Raw genomic sequence first — 25,628 nt, 5'->3', positions numbered from 1 at the left:
TGATAATACCTTAGCTACCAAATAATGTAACATTATGCATTTGAACCTCCAATCTGGGTATTTAAGAGTTTTCTGTGTCGGGTTTCTTTATCTACGGAAGCGCATTGCATTCACTGGATAAAAAAAAAAAAAAAAGATCCCTTTTCTCCTAATTACGACATCCTGATCTCGTGATTGCGAGATCTTTTCTCGTAATCACGAGATCCTGATCTCCTAATTACGAGATCCTGATCTCGTAATTACGAGATCGTTTCTCGTAATTACGAGAAAAGATAAAGCAAAAGGAAACATCTGCAAATCCTCTCTCAATGGCAATGACGGCGCTATCGCAGTTATCTGCTATGAATACCTTCTCGGTTTGAGACACTACAAAATACTGATATTTCTGAAAAATGAGGATGGTATTACATTTAGCATGTCAACACTGCGCAGGCATCTCAAGGCGTTAGGACTGTTCAGGCGGAAAGCCTGAACAATCTGACGTGCTGGATGTCGCTCTGTTTCTGCAGGAGTAGTTGAACCAACACGGTTTGCTTCATGGATACAAATTCATGCATTTAAAATGCATCCAATCTAGTTTGGTAGTGACTCAAAGAACTGTGCGGCACCTGTTAAAAATCCTAGATCCTCAAGGAGTACAGTTGAGGACGGGACGGTCTAAGAAGACGTCTGTCTTGTTGCATTCGGTCAATGTTTTCCTCCGCAGCGCCTCGCTTTCAAAGAAAATCCCATAAACCATTGTCATGCAACGTTTGCTCGGCTATTTCCTCGGTTTCCTGGAAAAACATATGTTTTGCTGCTTCATCAACAATCGTCAGTCTCCTTGTTAGCTACGCTACCTGTACGCTAGCATAACAACAATAACAACCACTTCATCACGCATGTCAGCCATGCCAGCTTTTCTACGGTTACGACGTCTCATGGCAAAACGTAGCAAAGCCACAGTCGTAAATAAACGTCAAGTTCTCGTAATTACGAGAAAAGATCTCATAATTATGAGATCCTGATCTCGTCATTAGGAGATCAGGATCTCCTAATTACGAGAAAAGGGGTCTATTTTTTTTTTTATCCAGTGATTGCAACGCGCTTCCGTATTTATTAACTCTTGTCACCTGATATTTACTTATTTCATCCAAACGTCTTCTGTTCGTTCTTGTCAACTAAAAAAAAAAAAGATCAGGTGAAAACTGTTTTAGCAAGTTCCTGTAAGATGCAGCTCTCTTTCTGCCCACGTCTCCTATAAAACTCCCTATTCCTATGATGATAAAACACAGCATTTATGACTCGGCGGCCCATGCACTGATGTAATACCGCCTGTACGGTGTTCATTTGTATCCGAATCAACTCATAGATCCCGAAGGACGCACAATCCCTCGAAGATCCTCCAGGTCTGAAACATTGATCTGCATGGTGATAATAAACACCAGCTGGGAGTATTACAGCATGTAGACAGTATCCTTTTAAACTCTGCATGCCCCTTGTCGAGCCCAGAATGCCCACGGTTGAAGGACATCGGTCCCTCCAGTATGGCCAGCTGGCTGATAAGGGCTGGCACTGCTTGAGCTGCCGCACTATGGGCATTTCGGGTGATGAAGATAGTCATTGTTCTGCCATCTGCTGAGTCACCGCCTGACCTCACTGCTGAACGAAGGAATTTGACTCCGTGTGTGTGTGCTCATTACGTGCGAACATGTGCACAGTCATGTATTATTTGCGAGTATCTGTTCTGCAATGCATGCATGCACAGTCCACGGCCCGGCCCACTTCTTCATGGAGCTCACCATAAACACTTTGCACCCATTCAGTGCACACACCTACTCAGTCTTACTTACCATCTGCTGCCACATGTTGTATTGTTGTGTGTGTGTGTGTGTGTGTGTGTGTGTGTGTTTGGTGTTGCTGTGTGTGGTTGTGTTGTGTTTGCTGCAAAGTTGAAGGGCTGAGTTAAGCTCTAGAGGAGAAGAGCATTAAAAAGACATTAATTAGGTGTTGCGATGTATTCCCAGTCGTTGAAAAATCAAGAGTTATAGCACCGCACTAAGCCCTTATGGAGATGGAGCCTGTAGGCTTGATAAAATCATTATAAGTTTGATAGATAATGGAAGTTGAAGGGTGATGCAGTGCCAGTAGATAAAGGTGGGAGGGTAAGGTTGTCAGATGACTTTCTGTGTGTGTGTGCGTGTGTGTGTGTGTGTGTGTGTGTGTGTGTGTGTGGGGATGCTTGTTCATGTGTACTTTTGCATATGTCTCAGTCTATCCAGGCTCATGGTGCTCTGCTGCAGTCAGATTAGTGCGAGGGCGTGCTTGTTTGCAGACTTGCGTGTGACTCCTCCCTCGCCTTCTCGCTCCTCGCCCCGGTCGTCCTCGGAGAGTGCGGCTCACTCCTGCGGGACTCGTCTCATTAACTCAGTAATTAAGATAAACGAGGTTTTAATTGCAGCTGTGATTTATGCTAATGATTGTGGAACTGGAGATGAGGATTTCCTCTCCCTCCTCCAATCAGGGAGCGTATCTGGAATTTGATCTGTGCAAGAGATAGCATCACAGCGGCGCTCTGCTTCCAGTGTTGCAGTTATTGTTTGTTATGATGATGGAGATTTAAAGGGGGGAGAGTGGAGGGGGGGGGGGTTCACGGACGGTTCTGATGGTCCTGATCCACAGGGTGTGATGAGTCCCTTCATGGACCTCTGACCTACTGGTCTCATTATACATCAAAAGGCTGTGAAGCTTTCTGGAGGATTTTATTTTCTGACCCAACATTCTCCTACAATAATAAATCGTTTCACCATTGAAATAAGGATTTAGTTGGAGGGCCAAATTGGTTGTTGTTGCCCTAAACAGAGGTTGTATTGATTCAACGACCTGATACTCATCATTGTAGATGCTGCTATAATTGCTCCTATATTTCCTTTTTTTTTTGGTTCTACGGGAAACTGAGACATCCAAATGTGCATCTAATACTTAATGATGTAGACCTCTGAGCTGTGATTTACAGTAATTTTAGCAAAGCCTAAAGACCAGTTCAAAAGCTACATTACCATGTGATGAGTGCTTGTAAACCTATTAAAACAAACAAGGTAAAGAAAATCTTTTTTTTTTTTTTTTTTTCACTTCTAATCCACCTGTGATCATGTCAGCATATCGTAGATTGCTGTGAGAGCCTGCTGGACTGAAAATTCCTCTTGGTCGTGAGGGATTTTTTTGGGATAATGGATTTGTAGTTTCTGCCAGCCTTTTTATTTTAGAAATCTCTGCAGAGTCGCTGACAAATCATTATTGATCAAACAAAAGTTATAGAGGTGCTCGGGTAATTATCACCAATACCTCGCTCCCTCCTGGTACTACTAATGCTCGGCCAAATATTTGATACGTTGTAAAATCCAAATGCACTTTCCCTTCATCTGAAACTACCACCTAATGACTCAATATTTTGTGGAATAAAAAATGTGATCTTCCTTTTATTTCATTTTCTGAGTCAGTCAAATTTGGCCATGGGCAATATTATACCAAGCATTTTAAAGCCGCTCTAAATGAGCAATGACGACCTGTTTAAAGGTTCTGTTCTCAGCTCACACTGGTAACTGGCTTATTAGGAAAAGCAGGGAGGAGCAGGACAACGCCACAGTGGTGCAGGTATCTTCTTCAGGTCCAGTCGTATTGAATGTTAGACCTCTTCCTGTGATAGTTCTACTTCTTAAACCAGCAGGGTCTCCATATTGATCCCAGTTTGTTGGAGAACATTGTCAAATACAAAATAAAAAATACACTTACTAGCTCACCTGTGAGTTAAAAAAACAAAAAACTAGTATATGAGACTTATATGACTTCTCTTGTTGTAACTGGCACAAAGATTAGAGCATGTTGTTGTTCACAGGCAAATATTGTGACAAAAAAATATTTTAACTTCAACAATGAGCTTTTATTCACTTGAAGAGAGTGTAACACCTCAGCTTTTGGCCAACAGCTGCAGCGACAAACAATTAAAAAATTTCCGTCATTATCCACTCAAACTCACCCCCGAGGACGACCGAGGCAGGAGCACAGACGGCCTCGACTAGTCCAACGACCTGAGGGACTGGCACTCATTTTAGCACAATGGCCACACAATACAGGCTCATGAGGGGATGTCAGAGCTCATACCTACATGGATAGATCCCTCCCTCATGAGGGCGTGTGTGTGTGTGTGTACACACGCTCTCACACATGCACACACACATGCACACATGCACAGATGAGACAAAGGAAAAATTAGATCAAATCAGAGTATTCTTCAGAAATATCAAAATACCCCATTTGGCCAATGGACGTCAACTTTCTGTCTCTTAAAAGAGATTTACTATATATGGGTCTGATTACGGAGAGTTAAAGGCCAACAAGTGTTGTCCAAGAGTATCGCTGTCCGTTAGGATAAGAGTTAAACCTCTGTGTAAACTTTGTGGATCCTCTCCACTGTGTTGTAATGATGGTGTAAGAACAACTGAATAAAAGTCAGCCTAGCGGCTCACAGAATGAAAGGACATCCCCCAAGCCTTTCATATCAGCCTCTTGTTTATCTTTGTGTGCTTGTTTCTATCGCTTTTGTCACACGCAAGCACAACTAATCCCATTTTAAGCCCTTTTCCATCTCAACCCTTTTCTTCCCTTTTAGATGATTCTTCTTCTCTCATTGCATCGTCTCTGTGTTAGCAAACTGCAGCAAATAAAATGGCCCAAAGCCAGCCGAGCTCCTGGTTCTCACATTCTCTTGCCTGACCGCATTGGATTTTAATTTGCAGCAACCCAAGCAGAATAATCTCTCCAAATTGATAAAAGATGATAACTCCATTTTTCTATTTACTAAAGTATCCTGCAGTATTTAGAAGTTTGTCACAGGCTGCCGAGTGAGACCACATAATGCGCTGACAAAGACGCGACGTAGCCACAGGCATCCACTGACTTCCACGGCCTTTTGTCTGGGGCAGCATGTGAACACCCTGCCCGCCTCTGCCGTAGGACTGAGACAGACGACCTGTCCTGTGCTGTGGACCTGTTTGTCTGAGACAAAGCTTTGTGTACTGGCCTCCTTCCAGCGTACAGGTCAGATGGATACGGCCACGCTGTTTCCCGCCTGGACAAACTGATAAGTAGTAAAGGCGAGTATTTCCCCTCGTCTGCCTTTTCACTCATATCTCTATCCTCCACTGCTGCTACGCCCAGATGCTCCGATTCCATAATACCTAACTTGTATCTGCAGGCATGCTGTAATATGGACAAGGCTAATACCTGTTATTCTATGGGGAGCTCTTATTGTGACTGCCGCATCGCTGGGATTTCTCTGGGTTTTCAATTAGACGCTCCGAGGCTCTCCGGAGCGTGTTGCTATGTAATCTCTGAGAGAAGGCAGATAGTCTTCGGGACAGTGATCACAACACAATTCAAAGTCTAGTCGACTCTAGTAGAGCCTAGCAGTTCACAATCAAGTCCAGACCTCACTGAGCTATGATATAGGCTTCATACAGTACAGCAGGTTTCCTCATTTGGATTACATTTTATGAATGAAAAAAAAAAAAGAAGATCAAAAGGTTTCTTCAGCCAGCCCATGTGCCACAGATAAATGCAGTTCATACTAGGAATTCAGATTAAATACCTCAGAATTACACAAAACAAGACATTAAAGTTGGAGTCGGCCATTCTGGAGAAAGATTGTTGATATTTGAACTCAACACCCAGACAAATACACACCTTCCCTGAATGTCCAAAAGACTTTTTTTTAGGTGGAATGATGTTTAAAGCTTCTTTGAAAACCTCAGTAGAAGCTTAGCATGAAAACAATCCATAGCATTTCTCATTTAAGGAGCCAGGCCTGTGCATGAACATCTCCTTTCTTTCTGCCCATCACACAAACAGCTAGCAGACCGTGAGGAGATATTTGCAGAATTTGATTAGAAGTGTATTGGATTAGAAGAATCAAAAAACAATAAAAGATTTATTATATTAAAAGTTGAGTCACTATCCTTCACTCTTCCCTTGATCTTCATTGGTTTTTGCCTTCTCAAAACAATATTATATCCTTAACATATTCTAGTTTTATCTATCGGGTGTTAGAGGTGCTCCTTCATTTTCAATTACGGGATAAAGGGGATACTTCTGGCTCTGAGTGATGTTATCCTAAGCTCTTAGCTTCTTAACAAGCAAATTTCCAGATGACAAACCCAATTTCATTTGCCTCTGCCTTTCCACCAGCTGTTGTTTTATACAAAGGATGCAGAAACAGATTTTTCTATCGTCCAACAAAAGACAAAAATGGATGTACTCATAGAAACATAGACAAAAATTACACAAATGCACACAAAGTGAAGAGATACGACTACAGCGCCAGCTCAATGTACTGTTTAAAAGAGAAAATGTGACACCCTGATCAAACAGATCAAAGCCAGCGATCAATAGCTCTGAGTTTGATTATTTTCTATGAGACCTGAAGATTGCGGATCGATGCTTCTGTCTGTGACCAGGTTGAGAATCGGTTCGGCTTTTACAGCGGCATTTGGAAACCAAGGTCAAAAGAAGGTCAAGAAGCGCAGAGGAATCTGAAGTACCGCTTGATCTAAGTAAGTGTGATAGTAAGTAGACTATTACTCAGAGAGAAGAGGCGAGCTATAAAGCTGCGTTGCAGAGACCTGGTTGCAGAGACCCACGATCAGTCGAGGGGGGGGCTGTATCCCCGGCTTGGTCTGGCGTTCTGTTAATCCTGGCAGGCTGTATTGGCTGCTGGGAAGCAAGTGTGGGGTCATGGCCTGGCCACTGAACCGGCAACTCTTTGTGGTTCAGTGAGTGGAGTGTCTTTGAGGTTGAGAATGAATCTTATACTGCTCACCCTGTCTCACACCAAACACGCTCAGTTTGTGTGCCGTGGGCCCTCCACAAATGTAAATGGCGTGTTATCAATTACAGCACTTTTGATACACTCTGTGCCCATCCTTTGTGGTTTCGCTGTCTGAGGTTGTTTTGCCCCTGCGCCAGCAACTCGCCAGAGGCGCTATGTTTTCCGTCTTGTCCTCTCTTGTGGAAATGCCACAACCACACAAAACACATTTTTGAATTCTTGAATTCATATGCTAAATATGACAATTTCACGCAACATTTCTACGGACACGTGAATGTAAACTGCAACTTCGCCAGCTGACAGAGGCATACAACCACAAGGCAGTAACTTTACTTCACTCAAGTCCCAGTAGTATCAAAGAGAGAGTTCTCTCTCTCTCTCTCTCTCTCTCTCTCTCTCTCTCTCTCTCTCTCTCTCTCTCTCTTTCTCTCTCTCTCTCTCAATCCAACTGGTCGAGGCAGATGGCCAGCCACCCAGAGCCTGTTTCTGCCAAAGGTCTCTATCCGTTAAAGGGGAGTTTTTAATTTTACTGTTGCACCTGTTCTTAATCACGAGAGAACGTTGGGTCTCTCTAATATCTAAAGTACTGTATGGTCTGATCCTGCTCTATATGAAAGTGCGTTCAGATAATATCTGTTGATGATTTGACGCGGTAGAAATACATTGAAATTGAAATCTCCTGCCAGTCCAGTGTCAAAGCTGTAGTTGAACTTTGGCTTCAATACCTGTCGCGCTGTGTCCCATCACAGCTGCAGTCGTGGGTTTTCTCAGCACGGTGACGCACCGTTCCTTGGGCTGACTCGTTGCTGAAAAAGCAGACATTATTTTGTCACAAGGCGGAGGTGGCCACGAAAGAAACACATCTGTTCCAAATTCAAGAGACAGTAGGGAGGGGTCTGATGATCGGGCCCTTCTCTGGATGCAGCAGGAGGAGCTGTAGCCGTAACTGAGACCCACACCTCCTCAATGACAGCAGTGCATCTAACCAGCTGTGTCACTACACAGTGTGACACCACGGGCAAAAAAAAGAAACGTTCCTTTCATCTGCGATGTATTGTCTAAGAAATATTTGTCCTTGAAACCTTTTTTTTTCCCCAAGAAAAACTTTTGATGGAACTACTTCATTGAGTATTCATGAAATGCAGCTCGTCTGCCAATGGCAAGACACCCACAGGGCCATTATCACTCCGCATCACACACACGCAAGCACTTTCAAAAATGCACCGGTAGCTGTCATACGCTGAGCCGTGTGTGGCAATGCACAGACGAGCATGTGCACAAGCCAGCCAGTGTGTTTGAGACGCCATTCATTGGGATTTGGAGGTTAGCGTAGTTCGAAGACAATAACTAAAACCTCATCATCAACATGATTTGCCTTACGGCGTAATCCTTAAAAGTGACACTAATTTGTGTACATTTAGCAAAGTACACAAAATCTTAGCCTCAAGACTCTGAGCACTGGCTGCATGCCATGTCACATTACTGGAATGTTCCAGCGCCCCCATGGTGTTGTCACAAACTAGAGAAAACAGTTGTCACTGGCTTAGTCATGGCGATTACACTTGGAGAACTCCTGCTTCGGTTGTCCTCAAAAGCTCATTGCTCGGAGAAAGTCATTGTCATCCACTTGTCGCGCTCACCGATTGAACTCATCAGATCAAATGCCTAATTTCCGTTTTCTTGGGCAATCCCCACTTAACTACACATGCATGTTTCCCACTTGTGCGACGCAATACAACTCTCCCTTTTTCTGGCCGATCCATTTCCGCCTCTGTCTCTGCATTCACTCTTTTGCTCTTTGCGAGTGGAGGAGAGAATTTCAATGAGCAACCTTTTCTCAATAAATGAGCCTCCATTTCATTGTTCATGGCACACGAATGTAAATGTGTTTGTCAATAGATAATATGAAATCCCCACCTTTGCTTTGCTTTATGCTTTTGGTAATAGTGAGATCATTCAATGAGACAAATTATTTGGATTACTTTTGTCCCATAATTGTAGTAGCAGCTATTGGAGCTATTGCTCACTTACTAAATTTGCACCAGAAGGAAATATTGCTTGTTTGTCTGAATAGGAGTGTGCGTCGTACATGCTTGTGGGCATTTATTTAGCCGTGTGTGCGTGAGTGAATTTGAGTGTGTACTCCACACTAGACAAAATCATGGCATGGTTTCTCATTTTCCAGTCCAGTACTGTCGGTAATGTGAAAGCACGGCTTATCCCCCGAAGTCTCACATCATAGAATCAAACTCTGCCAGTTAGCGCCACATGCACTCTGACACACACACACTTTTTATACTCTATCTACATAAGAATTCACGATAGAAATTCCTTAACACACTTATGCAAGGCGTAAACACCTCCACTTATTATGAATATCAAATGCAAATAGAAAGTGTTTCTACTGGATTGGAGTGTGGTCATATGTGCGCAGCAATTTCCAACCCTGGGGGTCTAATCACAGTGTCCTGTAGGATCACTGGAGAGCACTTTCTGTCAGCAATTAGAATATGATTATATTTTCCTCTCAGTGGGACCTGTGAGTCACTGTGTAATTTCAGTCTGTGTCTGGTTAAGCTCGACACAGCGCAGCTGAGGTGGAAGGTCGTTCTGTCGAACCTGAAGCAGCGAGTTGGAGCCTCTTTACCGGATGCGTACAGAGAGCAGGACCAACAGGTCTGCTGTCTGTTACTCTGCACGTGTACATCACTCGTATGCCTTTGCAGTTGCGCGTGCATCGTTTGTGTACAAACGTCACTCGTTGCCCGGCCAGGTGAGTGCCCAGTCGTCTGAGTAAGAAGCGGCTGTTGGAGTAAATTGGCATGCAAGTCAGGCCACTGAAGCTGACAAACCAATTTAGAGGCATGATGCCCACACTGAGTGGGTCAGAGTCCCTGGTGCACGCTAACCCCTACCACTCCAACCAATCGTTATCAACATGCACTTTCTGCCGGCGCTTCCTACCCAGCCAAAAAAAGAAATGTGGCAATGAATGTTGTCACCTTATATTCACTGGTGCATGACGTAAAATGACACTTTCTTTTCCAAGTTCAGTCTTACAATGACACACTGATACTAATAAGCAGCCTGGCCCACAAAAGGCAAGCGTCAGTAGTTTTAGCAAATGGTCGAGCAAAAACAACATGTGTTCATGTTCAAGTGGCAAAGCCCTCTAATAGGGTCACGTTATTTTTAGAGCCACAAAACATCAGACTTTAAATGACTAATATGTGGGTTTTTCTACTTCTATTGACAGAAAGTAAATACAACAGTAGTTAGTGTACCAGAAAACCAGAATGGTTGTGTTTTCGTTAGCTTAGAATGACCTCCTCATACTGTAGGGAGCGGGTCCTCTTACCAGAGTCCTCCATGTTGAACTGCCATGTTTCTACAGTAGCCCAGAATGGACAAACCAAATACTGACTCCAGAGCAGGCGGTGACCTCCGGTCCTGCCGAGTGAAGCAGGTATCCTAAAAATGCGTTCCTTGTAATGGCCATCAGGGGGCCACTCTTCACATTGCAAGTCAGATTGTAGTCTATGAGAAAATGACTCTATGTCTCACTTGATTTATTCCCTCAGTAAACATTGCAAACATGAGTTTATGGTCTCTGTCGCTAGTTTCAATTCTTTAATACAGCATGATGTTCATTTAGTAAATTATGGTACCATTTAGAGTCAAATAGAACATAAAGCGAAAGGTGCCTTAGGGCGTGCTTACGGTGATTGACAGATTGCTGCTGCTACCGGAGCCGTAAACACCTCCGCATTCACTCCGCATTCCAGATGTGGAATATATAACTTTCCTTCCTTGGTTGCAAAAAAAGTCAAAATGGCAATATAATGGCCATATTTTAAGATTGCCACGGCCATGGCTTCGTAGCGGGAGTTCACCGACCAATGGGTAGCGTCACGAAGTCACTAAAACGGGTCATTTGTGTTTTCACGTTATTTGAAGACCACCGTAGTTATCTGCCAGGCTTGGGAAGGGAAGCGTGAGCGGAGGAGTATTCAGTTACTTACAATCTTCAGCCTCACTGCGAGACGCCACTAAATTCAACACACTGGTTCTTCAACATAAGAGACAGCTTTGCTTTTCCGTTACACTATCCCTATCAACGTTGCTTTCTTTTAATCCTGATTGAGATTGTTCTCTTTAGCCAGTAAAGTAGTCATGTTAACCCAAACCTCTACGAACCAAGTTTATTTGGTGCAAAAAACTAACCAAATCTTAACCATCGGTATATAACTAGAAAAGCAATGCCGCTCTGACCAGTCGCTCTGTATACTCGCAAAGTTTAAAGTACGAATTTACTGTATATTCAGCAGTTGTCAGCGTGTGTGTATGTTAAGTTATTTCAATTTGAGGATTGCAGGAATCACACCACGTTCTTATATCACTTTTCTCCAGCTCTATAATTGAATAGATTATGCAAGGTGGGTATAATCAGCAGTAGTTTTTGTCCCTTCTACCTCCCTCCCTTTCATCACCTTTTGGCCTCAATCCAGGCTAATTACCCCGAGGCTGTGCTCTCTCTGCTGGCCTGCCTCCTATCTCTACGCCAAACACTGTGCCCTCTCTATTCCAGGCGAGGTAGGGCAATAATAGAGCAGCGCATGGGGTGTGGGGAACACAGGCATGGGTTAATCTGTTGACCCCAGCCGTTGTACACTGTGGACTTACCATCTGACTCTGCGGAGTCTGGACCTCAGCTATTACTTCAAACTATCTGAAAGAAAGTCATTCTTAATCCCTCAAAGTGCAGCTCGGGGTTCATACTGTGCTCCACTTACAAACGAGTACTGTGAAAATGCCATGTGCGTTCACAGAACAGGAGGCATGTTTGATTTGTTTTTTACACTTTCAATATTCTCTCATGTACTGGGAAGTGAATAGAAAAAACACTTTTCGCATACAATAGTATTTGTTATATTTCAATAAGTCCATGTTGTTTCAGATTTGTAGCCAGAATTTAAAATACCATATTTACCATAATCACAGTGAAATAATCAATGAACAAATAATGTAAAGAATGAAGGGCTCACATTATGTATATTAACATTATACTTTTTTTTTTTGTGAAAAGGTGCAGTTGTTGTAGCCTGTTTTTTTTAAAGAGAAAAGTAAAGTAATGTTTCGGGTGATTGGTTAATGCTATTAAAGACAAGCAAGTGAATGAGTTGAAAAGAGCGGTTATCAGGGAGACACTAGCTTTGCATGGGAAGTTTCACACTCTCAATTTGGATCACTGCAATCGAGGAAGTTGTGCTTCATTTTTTGACGAACATATGCTCAGTTGTGTAATATGCCAAAGTAAATAACCTATAACGAATATCTTTGCAATCTGCTCATTTAAAAACATCTGTAATTGACAAGTGTGAACTAAAACACACACAAATTTACACTTCAAACGTTCATGAAGCCAGATAAACGAGATAAAATGATGATACACAACTATTTGTTGTGTATAGAGATGTTTGTAAGTTTACTGTACAAAAAGCTACAAAAGATGATTTAAAGAACATGTATTTTATTTTAGGAGTAACATAATAAATGTAAGAATGGACAACTATTGGTTTTCAAAAGGATTGTTTATAAAACAATTTTTGAGGGTCACAAGTGTGAATGAAATTCATATATATATATATATATATATATATATATATATATATATATATATATATATATATATATATATATATATATATATATAGTTCTTTATATTTATAATAAATTAGGATAGGGGAATATATAAGCATTGTGCTTCTACCTATACTTTTTCAGTATTTCTGTTTTTGAATATTAAATTGTGGCTTTATTTATTGTATTGTAATGATTGACTGAATAAGTACATGCACATATTTTTGTACTTTTTCTGAGATAGCGATGAGTTCTCTGAGCATGTTTGCTCTTTTTTCATCGAGAGATTATCCTGTTAAACATAAAGTATGTGGAAGCACAGAGGAGCTGCTGTGCCGTCAGCTGGGAGGAGCGTCTGTATTGACAAGGCATACATGAATTAGCTCCAGGTGGACTAGACTCGTACGGCTCGGCCTGCTCCATTGTTTGCTCCACTGTGCAGATCGCTCTGATAACATTCACATGTATAAACTGCCACTATCTCAAGATTGCACGGGGACGTCTTCAGACTTCATACGACACATGTGGCAAATGCAGAGAATCCCAATGAAACTGTGAAGGCATTAAGTGTTTTTTAAAGGAGACATGATTCCTCTGACTTGACCAAGGGAGATCTCAAGAGCAGGTAGATCGGTGAGAGGGAGATACTGTGCAGTTCAGGAGGTGGGGGGGGGGGGGGGGGCATTAAGAGTGGAGAGGTGAGGGTGATTGTTGTCTCCCTCTGCTGGGTGCAATTAGCAGGCCTGCAGACACAACTACAAGATGTCTGAGAGAGAGAGAGAGAGAGAGAGAGAGAGAGAGAGAGAGAGAGAGAGAGAGAGAGAGAGAGAGAGAGAGAGAGAGAGAGAGAGAGAGAGAGAGAGAGAGAGAGGGGGGAGTAAGACTGAATGTGTACTGAGTGTGTGAGAGAGGATACTGAGTTAATAAAGGACTGTCATTTTAAAAAAATAAGATGGGGAATCAGCAAATGTGAGAAGAAGACTCAAGTGGGTCTAATATTTTAACCTGCGTAATTGAAATGAACGGCGAACACCAGGCACACGCATTAATGAGAACAGTGCTGCGTTCATCATTTGAAACGCGCCCCTTCGAAGGAGTGCATAGACTAGCAAAGTTAGAGCAATTAATCAGCCCACCTGCAGTGACGTAAATGAGCGTTGAGCCAACATTAGTAGTCAATCACTTCAAAGCCACAAAATCAAAAAGATAGTGTTGAGTCTCGTGTTTCCAAAATTTGGACTGGGATTGTATTCTCAGCAGAGGCTTCGCTGGTTTAAAGTAATTCATTGAGCACACTACGTTTTCAATATTGACAGAGAAAATGAACCAAATCCAGCTCATGTGTGAATTGACACTGACCCTGTGTGTCCAGTGAAGAAAAGAAATGGAAGCAGTGGAGTGAGGCCACATAGTGACATATGAAATAAAGGAATTGCAGGAGATGCAGCGCGTGGACAGGTTGGAGGTGGTGGGTCAGCCAAAGGCCGGTGGAGAGACAAAGGACAGCACAGCAAAAGCTGTATCCATATTGCATGAATGTCCACCACCTTCCCGTCCGGAGGCTCCTCGCAGCGTCCCAGGTGTTATGTTGAATTATCTACAACGCCAGTTTCGTGTGTCCGTCTGACTTTTTCTTATCTCTGTCTCTCTTCCTTATTCTCCCCCTCCATCCGTCCACTTCTAGGGAACACCAACAGCGTTTTTGCCCTGGACTACATCAGCGGGTCTCTGACAGTGAACGGCCAGCTGGACAGGGAAAACCCACTCTACTCAGCAGGTTTCTCTCTCACTGTCAAGGTGAGCCACTGAATGAGAGGCGGCCGGGGGGACTGTCGCAGGCGAGAGAAGGGATCGAAAGTCTGTTTCGCCTGTGGATCAAGAGAGGGCTTTGATACAGTATGATAGTGTGTTAAATCAATGCAGTGTCTGGGTTTGATATAGCCTCAAAAGACCTGCTCATTGCAGTGCTTCACCTTGTACCGCAACACACATCGGCAGTACAATACGTGATCGACTAAACACAACATTCCCGCAGTGTCAAATGTGTTTAAAGACGGTGTGTGTCAACAAGCCTTTTGCACAGATGTGGCGCGGACAAAATGCAAGTGTCTTCATTGGGCTCGTCAGTGAAGACAGTGTGTTTTGTGATTCTGTGATAATGTCCCACTTGGAGGCTTGTGTTCAGTGAACAGCCAGCAGCCAGGGAGAATGAGGGGAGCAGAGGAGGACAAGATAAAGGAACAGGATTTAGAGTCCCCCTCAACGCTTAAGGCTCTTTTGTTTTCCCCCTCTGTTTCGTTTTGCTTCCATTTGACGCAAGGTGCAGTGCAATCCCGCTGTCTCTCCACTGAGCCGAGAGTATATCTCACTTAGCTTTTTAGCATGTCAGTCCTGCCCTCTCACACCCCACCTTGTCCACAGCCCCACGCACACTTTCTTTCTTTTTTTTTTTGTCGTCATCACATTTTTCTTTTACAGTATTATTGTCCACCAAGTATTTCCCACAGGGTGTGAGAGGGTTCGTGAAATGGATTCCCAGGTGCAACTGAATGTGAAAGGATTTGCGATCAAAGACGTGAAACTGCAGTGTCACGTTGGAGATGTTGATGGCATGTCAAGTGAAATGTTTTTCACCTGTACTGCACAATGAATGGCCCTTAAGAGCATCTAATGGTTTTACGAGCACTCGTGTGTTTTCTCATGTAGCTGCTATTATCGCTCAGAAAAAGCAGGTCATATGACATTTGTGTATGATTAATTTGACGTTGTGATACAACTGGGTTATAATACAAAAAAAGATGCCGGCTTACATATTCCACCCTCAGTATATCTTTTTAATTGAAATCCATAATCACAAAGAAGAAAAGTAGAAAAAGCAAAAGTGCTGAAAATGAAAAAAAAAAAAAAACAGCCTAAAAATGTATTTATAAAATATAGATTTTTTTTTCCCTCTACATTTTCTCTCCCTCTCTCTGCTTTCTTAGGTGGCGCTACTATTGATTACGGTGTGCCATAGTAATACAACTAATTTCTCAACTTCAGACAGCTTAGATAGTGCTGAGCGTGTGGAGGTGGAGGTCAAATGATTCACGAGCTTTGGGACAAGAGAGGCTAAACTACCTTGATTACCCAAAGACCAGCATAGTGTTGCTGCCACTTCTCCTATTGCTTGTGACACTCTTCCATCAATAAAAGACCACAGCTGCACAGTCCTATCGGTCTCTCCTATTTTTTAAACCCATTTCAGAGGCCGCACATCTTCAATACACAGGCAGCCAGAAACCCAAAGAGTGTAATTGTGTCTTCTTAACGGGACTCCTTTCTCCTAAATCTCATTGCGTGTGCGTGTGTATGTGTATGTATGTGGCTGTGTGGATGTACATGCGCTGGCCCTCTCGTGCCCTCACTTTGAGCCTATTTCTATGATTGCTTTGAGTCCTTCTGTCCACCTTTTGATCCAATAAATGAACAGCTGTAAATACCTGGCTGTGATTGCGTGCTGACCACCTCCATCCAAAATTACATTTTCAGTACAATCAAATCTCTCTCTCCCCCTTTCTGTTACTCTCTACAAGGCCACAGAGTTGAAAGAGGATCGCAGTCCATCAGACGCAACGGTGAAGACCACCTTTACCATCCTGCTAATTGACAAGAATGACAATGCCCCGACGTTCAACAGCTCTGAGTATCGGGTCCTCATCACTGAACTGGCCCAAGTGGGCTTTGCCCTTCCCCTCTTCATCCAGGCTGAAGACAAGGACGAGGTGGGTTGATAATGTCCTGATGGCTGGCACAGTCACAGCATTCTTGGCATTGGGCTGATGCTCTCATCCAGATAAGGTTGCACTGACAGCATGCCGCCTCTGTATCTCTCGATTGTTCGTAGAAATGTCCCGAGAATCCTTATCTGGTCCGATGCGGACAAACCAGTATGGGATAAAATAGCCCAGATCAAAATCTGAACCCCTTCCTTAATATACTCCACCTCAGCCTTCTGGTGTCCCAGCTTTGGTCTCCTTTACGAACATCAACCTCTACATTTGACTTTAAAAGAAATCTGCCGCAACGGTGCAAGTAACTCTAATGAAGATGCAGAGGTTGGTAAAACACACCGATTTGCTGCGTTCCAACACTAATTAATCTGTTATCTTCGATCGTCAGTTTCACCGTTGAAAATGATGAATGTAGCCGGCAGCAGTTAATGGAATTAACGTTAATGCCATGAGTAACTTGACGACAGGCCAAAAGGAAACTTGTCTGTTGTCTGCTTCAAGTTCGCTCTGCAGCTGTAGTCTGGCAAAGATCATACGTGAATCAAGAGCCTCCACTCTAAAACACCGCTAACGAGGAAATGTTTTTTTTTTAGTCCAACAAAGTGATGCATCTTCTCTCCAGCTGATTGATTCCTATCTGAGTCTTTTACTGTATATTGTATATTCATACACCAACACATAATTAAATGTTTTTAACTTGACTCACAAATATTAAGGGGTGTTATTTCAATGTCAACTTTTAAGTACCAGATAAGACTCAATATCGGTAGATACCCATTCTTAATTTAATCAGATGAGATCTTCCGACATAGTCAGCTGGTAGAGCAAAAAAAACGTGTGTGTGAGAGAGAGTATGAGTGTGTGTGTGCGTGTGCGTGTCGACTGTCAGCAGCCATGTACAACAGCGTGCTTTAGTTTGTCCACTATGTTCCATTAGTTGTATCTATCAACGTACTGTGGTGACACACAGTCTCTCACACACACACACACACACACCACTTTTTTCACTTTAGGCTTGCTCTGCCACTCTGTCTCTGTAGCTCTCACTTTCTCTCCCCCTCTCTCACATGTGCACCCGCTCGCTCACACCGGCGCATTGGACTCGACTACAATTTAATTTGCTCTGGAAGAGATGGGATAGAGCATCAAATTATACCTAACGAGGAAAATCAATCACCTAGGGTGCAGATAAGCCGAAAGCTAGTCAACTCTGATTGATTCAGGCACAGCAGCCGCCAGGGTGGAATTTGACAGATAACTACAAGTCAAGTTGATAGAGAAAGAGGTGGAGAGAAAAGAGAGACAGACATAAGGGGAGGAGAGGAAAGGAGGAACTCCAAGGAAAATAGTTGAACAGAAAGTAGTTTGCAATGGAGCAAAACCAGACGTCTGAATAATTGGCGGAGCAGGAAGCAACGGGGAGAACCGCAGAGAAAGGAAGCACATTAAGGAGAGATAGCAGGAGTTTTGGGCGGCGAGGCAGAGGGGGAGTACAGCGAGTGCGTCGCTGCACTCAGGCGGGGTGACGACCCAGACACCTGGCAGGCGATAGGAGGTTCCTCTGGAGGCTACCACCCGACGTTTTAACGCCGTGGAAAGCAGCACACAGTCTGGGGAGGGACCCAGCTACTTCACATTGCAGCATCTCCAAGCTAAGACGGCTCGCCGCAAATTGGGGAATAGCTATGGTAATTTGGGGGATGATTTTAACCAGATTCACCAGAGATGCTGCATTAGAAAAGCACTTCCTCAGAACCAGTCCATTAGCAGCCACTGCTTATTCATCATAATCTAACAAAGCAAAATACATCAGGAAGAGCTCATGTAAGCGGGGCTTCTCACAAAAAATGTGAAATGCCGTTGTGCTCTCAAGTCGTGTGCTGTAGACATAAATAACCCGTGCTCTACGAGTCTTGCATTGTCACACATACATCCATTCCAAGGAGCACAATCTTCGAGACATTTTTTTTTTTTTTTGTCTTGCAGTTTTGTATTGCTGTTTTGATCCTTTAAACCTGCATGTCAGTGCCGATACACACACTCGTTCACACCCCGCTACACCTGTGCTTTAATCTCACTTTTTCCAAGTGCGAGGGATTACAAGCAGACATTTCATTTCTTAGACTATGACACAAGTGGTAGTTACCGCTCTCTCCGTCTGTCGCTTCCCTCATATCCTCTTCTGCTCGGTGAGCATCTATAAAACTTTTGCTGCTGGAACTTGTCACTAAACTTTGTGGCAGTCGCGCCTGACAGGGTGCTTTTATTGGGGGCTTCTAAAGGCAGGAGCAAATGGACGGGCAATTACGTTTATGGGCAGTTTGAGGTGACATCCCTGCATATTGGATGGTCTTTTAAATAGGAGTCATCAGCCACAATGGTTCGCCCAGAGATGAAAACAAAAACAAGGGGGCTATTTCAACCGCCAGCATAATGCCAATCGACCACCTCCACTCGTCTTCCTCTGTCTGCCACAGTGGTAACATGATTGGTCGCCCTGCAGCTTTATATATCAAGACAGTGGGGATCTAGAAATGTGTTCTAAGCTCATAACAGCCACAGGCTTCTCAGGGCTGTGATGTCATTTGAAAACCTGACTTTGTTTATATTTACCCACAATGCCTCAGCACTTTGAAGATTTATCTGCGGAAAAGAAAAGTAAGGGACACATGAAGTTTGGATGTCTATCTTGGAGGTTAATCGTGAATTGTACTTAACCACTAATCCAGCAAGATTTCTAAATCAGACTGCATCTAAGATCCGAGATCACATGATCTCCTCTCACGCTCTCGTAAAGCACACACCATGATGATTAAAGCACGCAGTTTCAACCTTCTTCACCGGCTGGGTAATCATCCCAGTCGGACAAACTGTGCACAGCTCTGTGGGCAGCCAATGGGGATTTACTCCATGTTGCACTCAAATGGCCGTTAACATAATGTGAAACAGTACAGTGCAGGCTTTATGTCGTGGAGATGAAGGCGAATTTAAATGAGGAGACAAGATGAACGCGTGGTCACGGATTGATTCTTCCGTCTGTTGTGCAGTCTAATCTGTATCTTAATGTTTTTTTGTGGCTTTTCCAGCAAAGCGCAGCTCTCCTGGTCAAATGGGAACTGGACCTTAAAATAATCCGAGGGGTCAGCGTCCCCACTGCCGTGAACAGCTCGTTTACCCGCAAATTTCACGCCGCAACAGGAACAAGCTCTTCATAATTGTTTCAACCTCACAAATAAGCACCCGAGTTTGCCTCTCACTCACTGACGATGACGGAGCGGCCGTGCGAGGTGCTGGCCGGCCCACCGGAAGCTACTTAAGCTTCAGTGTCTTGCTCAAGGACACAGAGCTGCAGCCGCTACAGAGTCTTTATTATAACAAATGACAAATACACTGTTTAGGGTCACCTCCTTAGTCATTCAGTTGGAACAGCTATCTGGCCTTTTGGAGAGTGTTTGCCACTTTCCATCAGTTGTGTCTATCAATGTTCTGTGATGACCCACAGCCACACAACCAAGTCCAACCACTTTTTCATTGGACGCTTGCGTCCTCACGCCCATCTCTCTTCGACTTAGTTTTTCCAATCTCTTCTATTTTATGATCAGTTGATGCCATCAGACTAGAGTCTAGTGACTAGACTGCAGTCAGAGCGCAATAATCTGACCATTGACCTCTTACTATGGGTTGCTACTATCACAGTCACTGTAAATGATTATGGGCAAGAATATTCAATCGTTTAAATGTTAAAAAAAAAAAAAAGTGTTATATATTAGTAGGAATCAGAGTGTTGGTAAATCTTGAGTTCCTTTCTGTACACATGTACAGTAACTGTACCTTTTTTTATGACTCGTATCCTGTCCAATGTTTTCATTACACTGAATAGAGAGAGATATCATGTCTTGGATGTCATCATCTACATCCTTCACTAGTTAGTTAGACAGAATATGTTTGTCATCACCTGCCTTCGCTCTCTCAAAAACCCATTTTAATGCCTCTGTGCCAGCGACAGCCGTGGCTGGAGGCATTGTGTGTGCTGGTTGTCTGTTCATCTGATCCATTCTCACACACACTTGGTCTCAACTCATCACATTTTGATGTCAAAAACCAACGGTCAAGTTCATAAATCATATGCTAATCTTGGCAATTTCACAGAAATGGCTGATAGGATCAAATACTTAAAAATAATGAAGACATTTTGAACCTTGAACTGAAGCTGTAGATCTCGTTCTCTCCGTCTCTCTTTACTCTCCTTTCTCTTATTATTTATTTTATGGCAGGGGGTGAACAGCATGTTCCAGGTGTTTCTGAGAGGAAACAATTCTGAGTACTTCACCATCTCCCCCACGGCAGTACAGGGGCGTGCCGACATCAGAGTGCGGGTGGCCATGCCACTGGACTTTGAAAACATTCGCAGCTACAGTTTCTCGGTGAGTTTTCAGCTTTGAACTACATGATGAGACACACAGTGGGGGGGGGGGGGGGGGATAAGGCACAGCTTTCTTGCTGATATTTCTAAAGAACGGATCCATTTAGTAAAAGATACAAAGTGGAAGAAGGGAAGGCATCTTTTGATGGCCAGGCATCCAGGAGTAGGAGGCAGTGCAGCTCTGTTGTCCTTCTCTGAGACTGCCCTTGAATGAACTCTAGACAGATTTCAAGGCAACAAGAACGAATGCAGCTTCATTATGTTTTTTTTTTTTGCCATTTGCTTTTATTTGTTTGGACACCCAGTTGGACCGGGGCCACTTTCTCAACACTGCAGTCTTGTTTGAGCAGTGAAATTGGTACTTAGTCACCTCAATTTACCCCTGAGTGCTTTACAGAACCAGAGGGTGCTGCGCTATGTGTATAATTGAAATCAGTTCTTTACAACAGTTATTTTTTTGTCAAAATAGCAAATTATGATTATATTTTTTTTTTTACCGATGCCACATCAAAACCTGAAATGTTATATATTTATGGATAAATAGATGGATAGATGGATAGATAGATGGATAGATAAATCAATGTTCAACCATTCCAGCTGAATTTAATTATTCAAGGCATTATTTAAATTGTAAGTGTATGTAAATACTCTTTGTTTTCAATCCGCAGCTGTATGCCAATGAGTCCATGTCCGACCATGTGGGTTTCGCTCGTGTCTTTATCGAGCTAATCAATGAGAATGACAACCGGCCCATATTCAGCAGACCGCTGTACAACATCAGCCTTCCTGAAAACACCCCGCCTGGTACCTCACTGCTTCGTATCCTGGTAAGTTTTTGAAGAAACTGCTGTATGGTACGTACTGCGCACAGCGGAGGATGTGATAATTACTTAATGGCTTCTTGTGATTAATGACTCAAGATAAATTTAACTGGAATCCAAATATATTACAATAAACCTTAACTTACTGGTAACTTTTATGAGAAAGAAATAGTGGCTTGTTTGTTTTCGCCATGTCCCTCAGTGCCCTCCTGGGACATATGAGTTGTGATTTATGGTGACTCAAGCTCGGCTGCCTCTGACAAAAGCACAAACAATCTCAGTTAAGTAACTCACTCACCGACTGCACTGGGCCACTGTTAATACTGAGACCTTGTGTATTTACAATACTGAATGGCCATGTTGGAAACTAAGGCATCTTTTATATGTTAAAGACAACTTCATTATGCTGAAGCAGAAGTAAATATTTACCGCCAACACAGTAGTGAGTTTCGCTTCGGGAATACAGCTTAAATTAATTACGGCAGTCCAAAAGTCCTCAATTCAAGCCAAACCACTTCTGAGGTCATGTCCAGTAGTGTGATTGTTGCTGTGTCGGTAAATCTAGAGAATAATTAACAGGATTCAATTATTACCTTCAGATGCTTATAGTTCAAACACGTCATATATGACCATTAAATGTGTTTGCTAGTTGTAGAGTATAACATATACAGACACATCAGTTTAAACTGGATCACTATTGGTCTTCGAATGTCTTACTGTTTGTTTTGGATAAATAAAATGTTAAATATATCTAATAGTATTAGATAAGTCAATAATGTCACAAGAGACATAATCTAAGAAGAACAGGGTTTAAGCATTATTTTAAAATATTCTGTTGAATTATTTACTCCCTCAAGGTCAGCTGTTATACCCTTTGTTTTTGTTTTTTACAGTTGAAGTTGCTCCCGTAGCTGTGCCTACGTGACTGTTAGTTTGTCCTGATGGGAAGGTGGCTCCTCGTATCGGTGTATGAATGGGTGTGAATGGGTGAATGATGTCATGTAGTGTTAAAGAGTGGTCAGGGGGCGAGAAAAGCATACAGGTCTACCCTGTGGCCACTCATCTCCTCACCGTCTCATCTCCTCACCGTCGCCTCAGTTACTGTCCTGCACAGCAGACGATACTTGAACCAGATCGGGAAAAAAATCTCCAATCACCTCCCTGTAATTCTGAATTATTATTCATTACCAGTTACTCATACGACCGAATGTCCTCAACCTATTAGATACAAGTGCAAAAAGCACATTTTGAAAATCAATAGTGTTTATAGACTGGTTGCTCATGAAATGGAGATTGCAGGCAGTCTAATACCCGATAAGTCTGGCTGATGTTGGCTTCGTGCAAACCGCCGTGCAGACTGCCGTGCAAACCGCCGTGCAGACTGCCGTGCAGACTGCCGTGCAGACCGCCATGCAGACTGCCGTGCAGACCGCCATGCAGACCGCCATGCAGACCGCCATGCAGACCGCCATGCAGACCGCAGTAGAATCCTGATTGCTGGCTGTGTGGAGGTGAATGGGCTGTAAATGGAATGAGATGTGACGTCTCTCAGTGAGGCCGCGCTGGCACGGATGGCAGCACTTGTATACATACACTGTTAGATGAGAGTTTTGATATTCTGACCCGCTCTCACACACACACACACACACACACACACACACACACACACAGACTCAAGACCTCTGAGATGCCACTTGAGACAAAACACAACACAAAGATTAAACAGATGTGTCCCAAACTAAGCTACCTTTTCTCTGAGGCTGAGAACTACACACAGACACACAGACACACACACACACACACACACACACACACACACACACACACACACATATAGGCTATTCACAACAATATCAAGGTCAACACGTGGCTAAAATCAAAGTCATTGGTCATTGTAGGCCTTTCTCCATTTGTTATCCTATAAGATTACCATTTATGTGTGTGTGTGTGTGTGTGTGTGTGTTCAGTAATGTGTTTGAACAGACTTGTTTACTTATGTGGGTTTGTCATAATTTAGTTCATTAGTAATTTAGGCAGCATGTTACACCGGTTGTGATCCATTGAATACAATCTGATCAAACAAGCAACTAATGTTTGTGTGAATAATACGGGTATTTATCTTGGAATGGACATTGCATCCACATAATGTACAACATAAGTTAGAAAGTGAAGCACATGAAAAGGTTATATTCATCAATGTGCTGGTTCTCTGCTTCCTGTTGTTCAGTGGGAATGAAAAACATTTTTTTATTGTAAATAAATTCATTGTAACTTATATATTCTGTGAGTCAGCAGCAGGTGAAGGTATTATGTAGCATGTCCCTCAGTCCACAGCCAAACCATGTCGCCCACCAACTGCAGGGAAGCATCTTGAGTTAAAGTATTGACAAAGTGAATTCATGAGGCCCTTAACAACTGGTTGTTATTGCACAACGTGTATTTACATGTGCACTTAACTCCAGCTTATTAGATTCTGAACTTTATTTTACAGCTCTCCGTACCTGCGCTTTTAAGTGTCATTTGATTTGCGGGGACTTTTTCATCTTCGTGATTCTCTGTGCACCTGTCTCACTCGAGCTCTTCCAGCAGTTCAAACTATCTGCATGTTTAAGTGCAGCGTACGACTCAAGGCATTACAATATAACCAGATTGTGAGGCTGAGACTAGCCTCTCGGTGCTCTCTGTCAGATGGCTGTGAGGTGCAACAGATGGTGGCCAAATTATGTTTTAGCACCAAAAGGGAGGACAGCTCTTTCATTCTTACTCTCTCAAGGTGGCTTGGCCAGCCCTCCACAATATACAGCAACACACAACACACACACACACACAAATGGATTCAATAAAAGAATAGTGAGACATTTTGGGGAATGTGCTTATTTGCTGAGGAGATTGCAATGACTCGCATCGCTTATGCCTGTGCATTAAGCTGGAGCCAGGAGCCGATTAGCTCATTTGAACTTAAACTACCTGCACCTCGAAAGCTAATTCATATCTTAACCTTCTGGTTCGGACAAGAAGTCAGGGAGCAGAAGACGCATAACTCTCTGTCAAACACCTGGCAGTTTTTACATTTTGTTGGGAGAGCTTTAGAGTTGCTCATACAGTTGTGAAGAGCAACATGTCGCTTCTTTCCCGCTGCTTCCAATCTTTATGCTAAGCTAAGATAGTCACTGACTCTAGCTTTGTATTGAGCATTCAGAGTGGGACATATCAATCCACTCATTGAGCTCCACCTCAATGCTAAATGGACTGCATTTATACAGTACTTTGTATTCATGTTTTGTCAACTCCAGCTGCATTCCAACACAAGCCAGCATTCACCAATTCACACTTTACAGGGTGCCATGTGCTCATCAGCAGCGATAAACAGTATCTTGCCCAAGGACACTAACGTAGACTGCAGGGGCACAAAGATCGAATCGCTGGCCGTTCCGATTTGCGGATAACCGCTCTGTCCCCTGAGCCGCGGCCATCCCAAAAAAAAGGCAATGAAGTGATTTCCCAATCTGTTATGAATGTGTTTATGCCAACATCATTCTAACACAGACTATATATTTTATGAGTACGAAGCAGTGTTAGAATAGCTACTTTCAGTGCTGATCACATTACTGATGACTATGATGACGCGACGTCAGCATGGCCTATTTGTTAGTGCTTTGCTGCATTCAGGAACTTGTTTTTCAACCTGATTTGCGAACATCTTCAGTGATGGCAGTGCAAACAAATGAGTAAATAAGGCAAGCAGAGCGGGTCATCGGATACAGTTGGATTCAGAGATTATAGTTTCTCTCAGGGTGACGGAAGGATTTTGAAGAGCCTTGCTGTTTCCTGAGCATGGAAATGTTTTGCAGTTTATCAATAATGGGTTTAAGGTGGATGATACGTAAAGCGGGTGGGGTCTGGATGGTGTTTATATAATGCGTTATGCTAATTCCATTTATGCATGTTGGTCCCCTGTTGTTCTTTTTAAAAAAGTGCCAAACAGGCGGCCTGATGTAATTGAAATGCTTTGTTTGGGTTAATATTCATAGCTCATCTGATCAGAGCTTATGTACAATGTTGGTCGATGCATTACTCAGTGCCCGCTCCTGCATCCCTGTGGACACTTA

General features: G+C 43.1%; 1 protein-coding gene across 3 annotated transcripts in view; it reads left to right on the top strand.

Annotated features, from left to right (window-relative positions):
* cdh23 (cadherin-related 23) overlaps positions 1-25,628 on the top strand; it is a 164,170-nt gene that overhangs the window by 77,108 nt on the left and 61,434 nt on the right. For all 3 annotated transcript variants that reach the window (XM_068567305.1, XM_068567304.1, XM_068567302.1), the window contains exons 10-13: positions 14,187-14,299; positions 16,078-16,266; positions 20,550-20,699; positions 21,367-21,525. In XM_068567305.1, coding sequence (XP_068423406.1) covers positions 14,187-14,299; positions 16,078-16,266; positions 20,550-20,699; positions 21,367-21,525 — 611 coding nt within the window. The remainder of the gene's footprint in view (positions 1-14,186; positions 14,300-16,077; positions 16,267-20,549; positions 20,700-21,366; positions 21,526-25,628) is intronic.

Source organism: Clinocottus analis, unplaced genomic scaffold (genome assembly GCF_023055335.1).
Source record: "Clinocottus analis isolate CAN_PGR_092001 unplaced genomic scaffold, fCliAna1.0.p SCAF_8, whole genome shotgun sequence".
Lineage (NCBI taxonomy): Eukaryota > Metazoa > Chordata > Actinopteri > Perciformes > Cottidae > Clinocottus > Clinocottus analis.
Note: the sequence above shows the minus strand (reverse complement) of the source record. Positions and strands in the feature narration are given on the sequence as shown.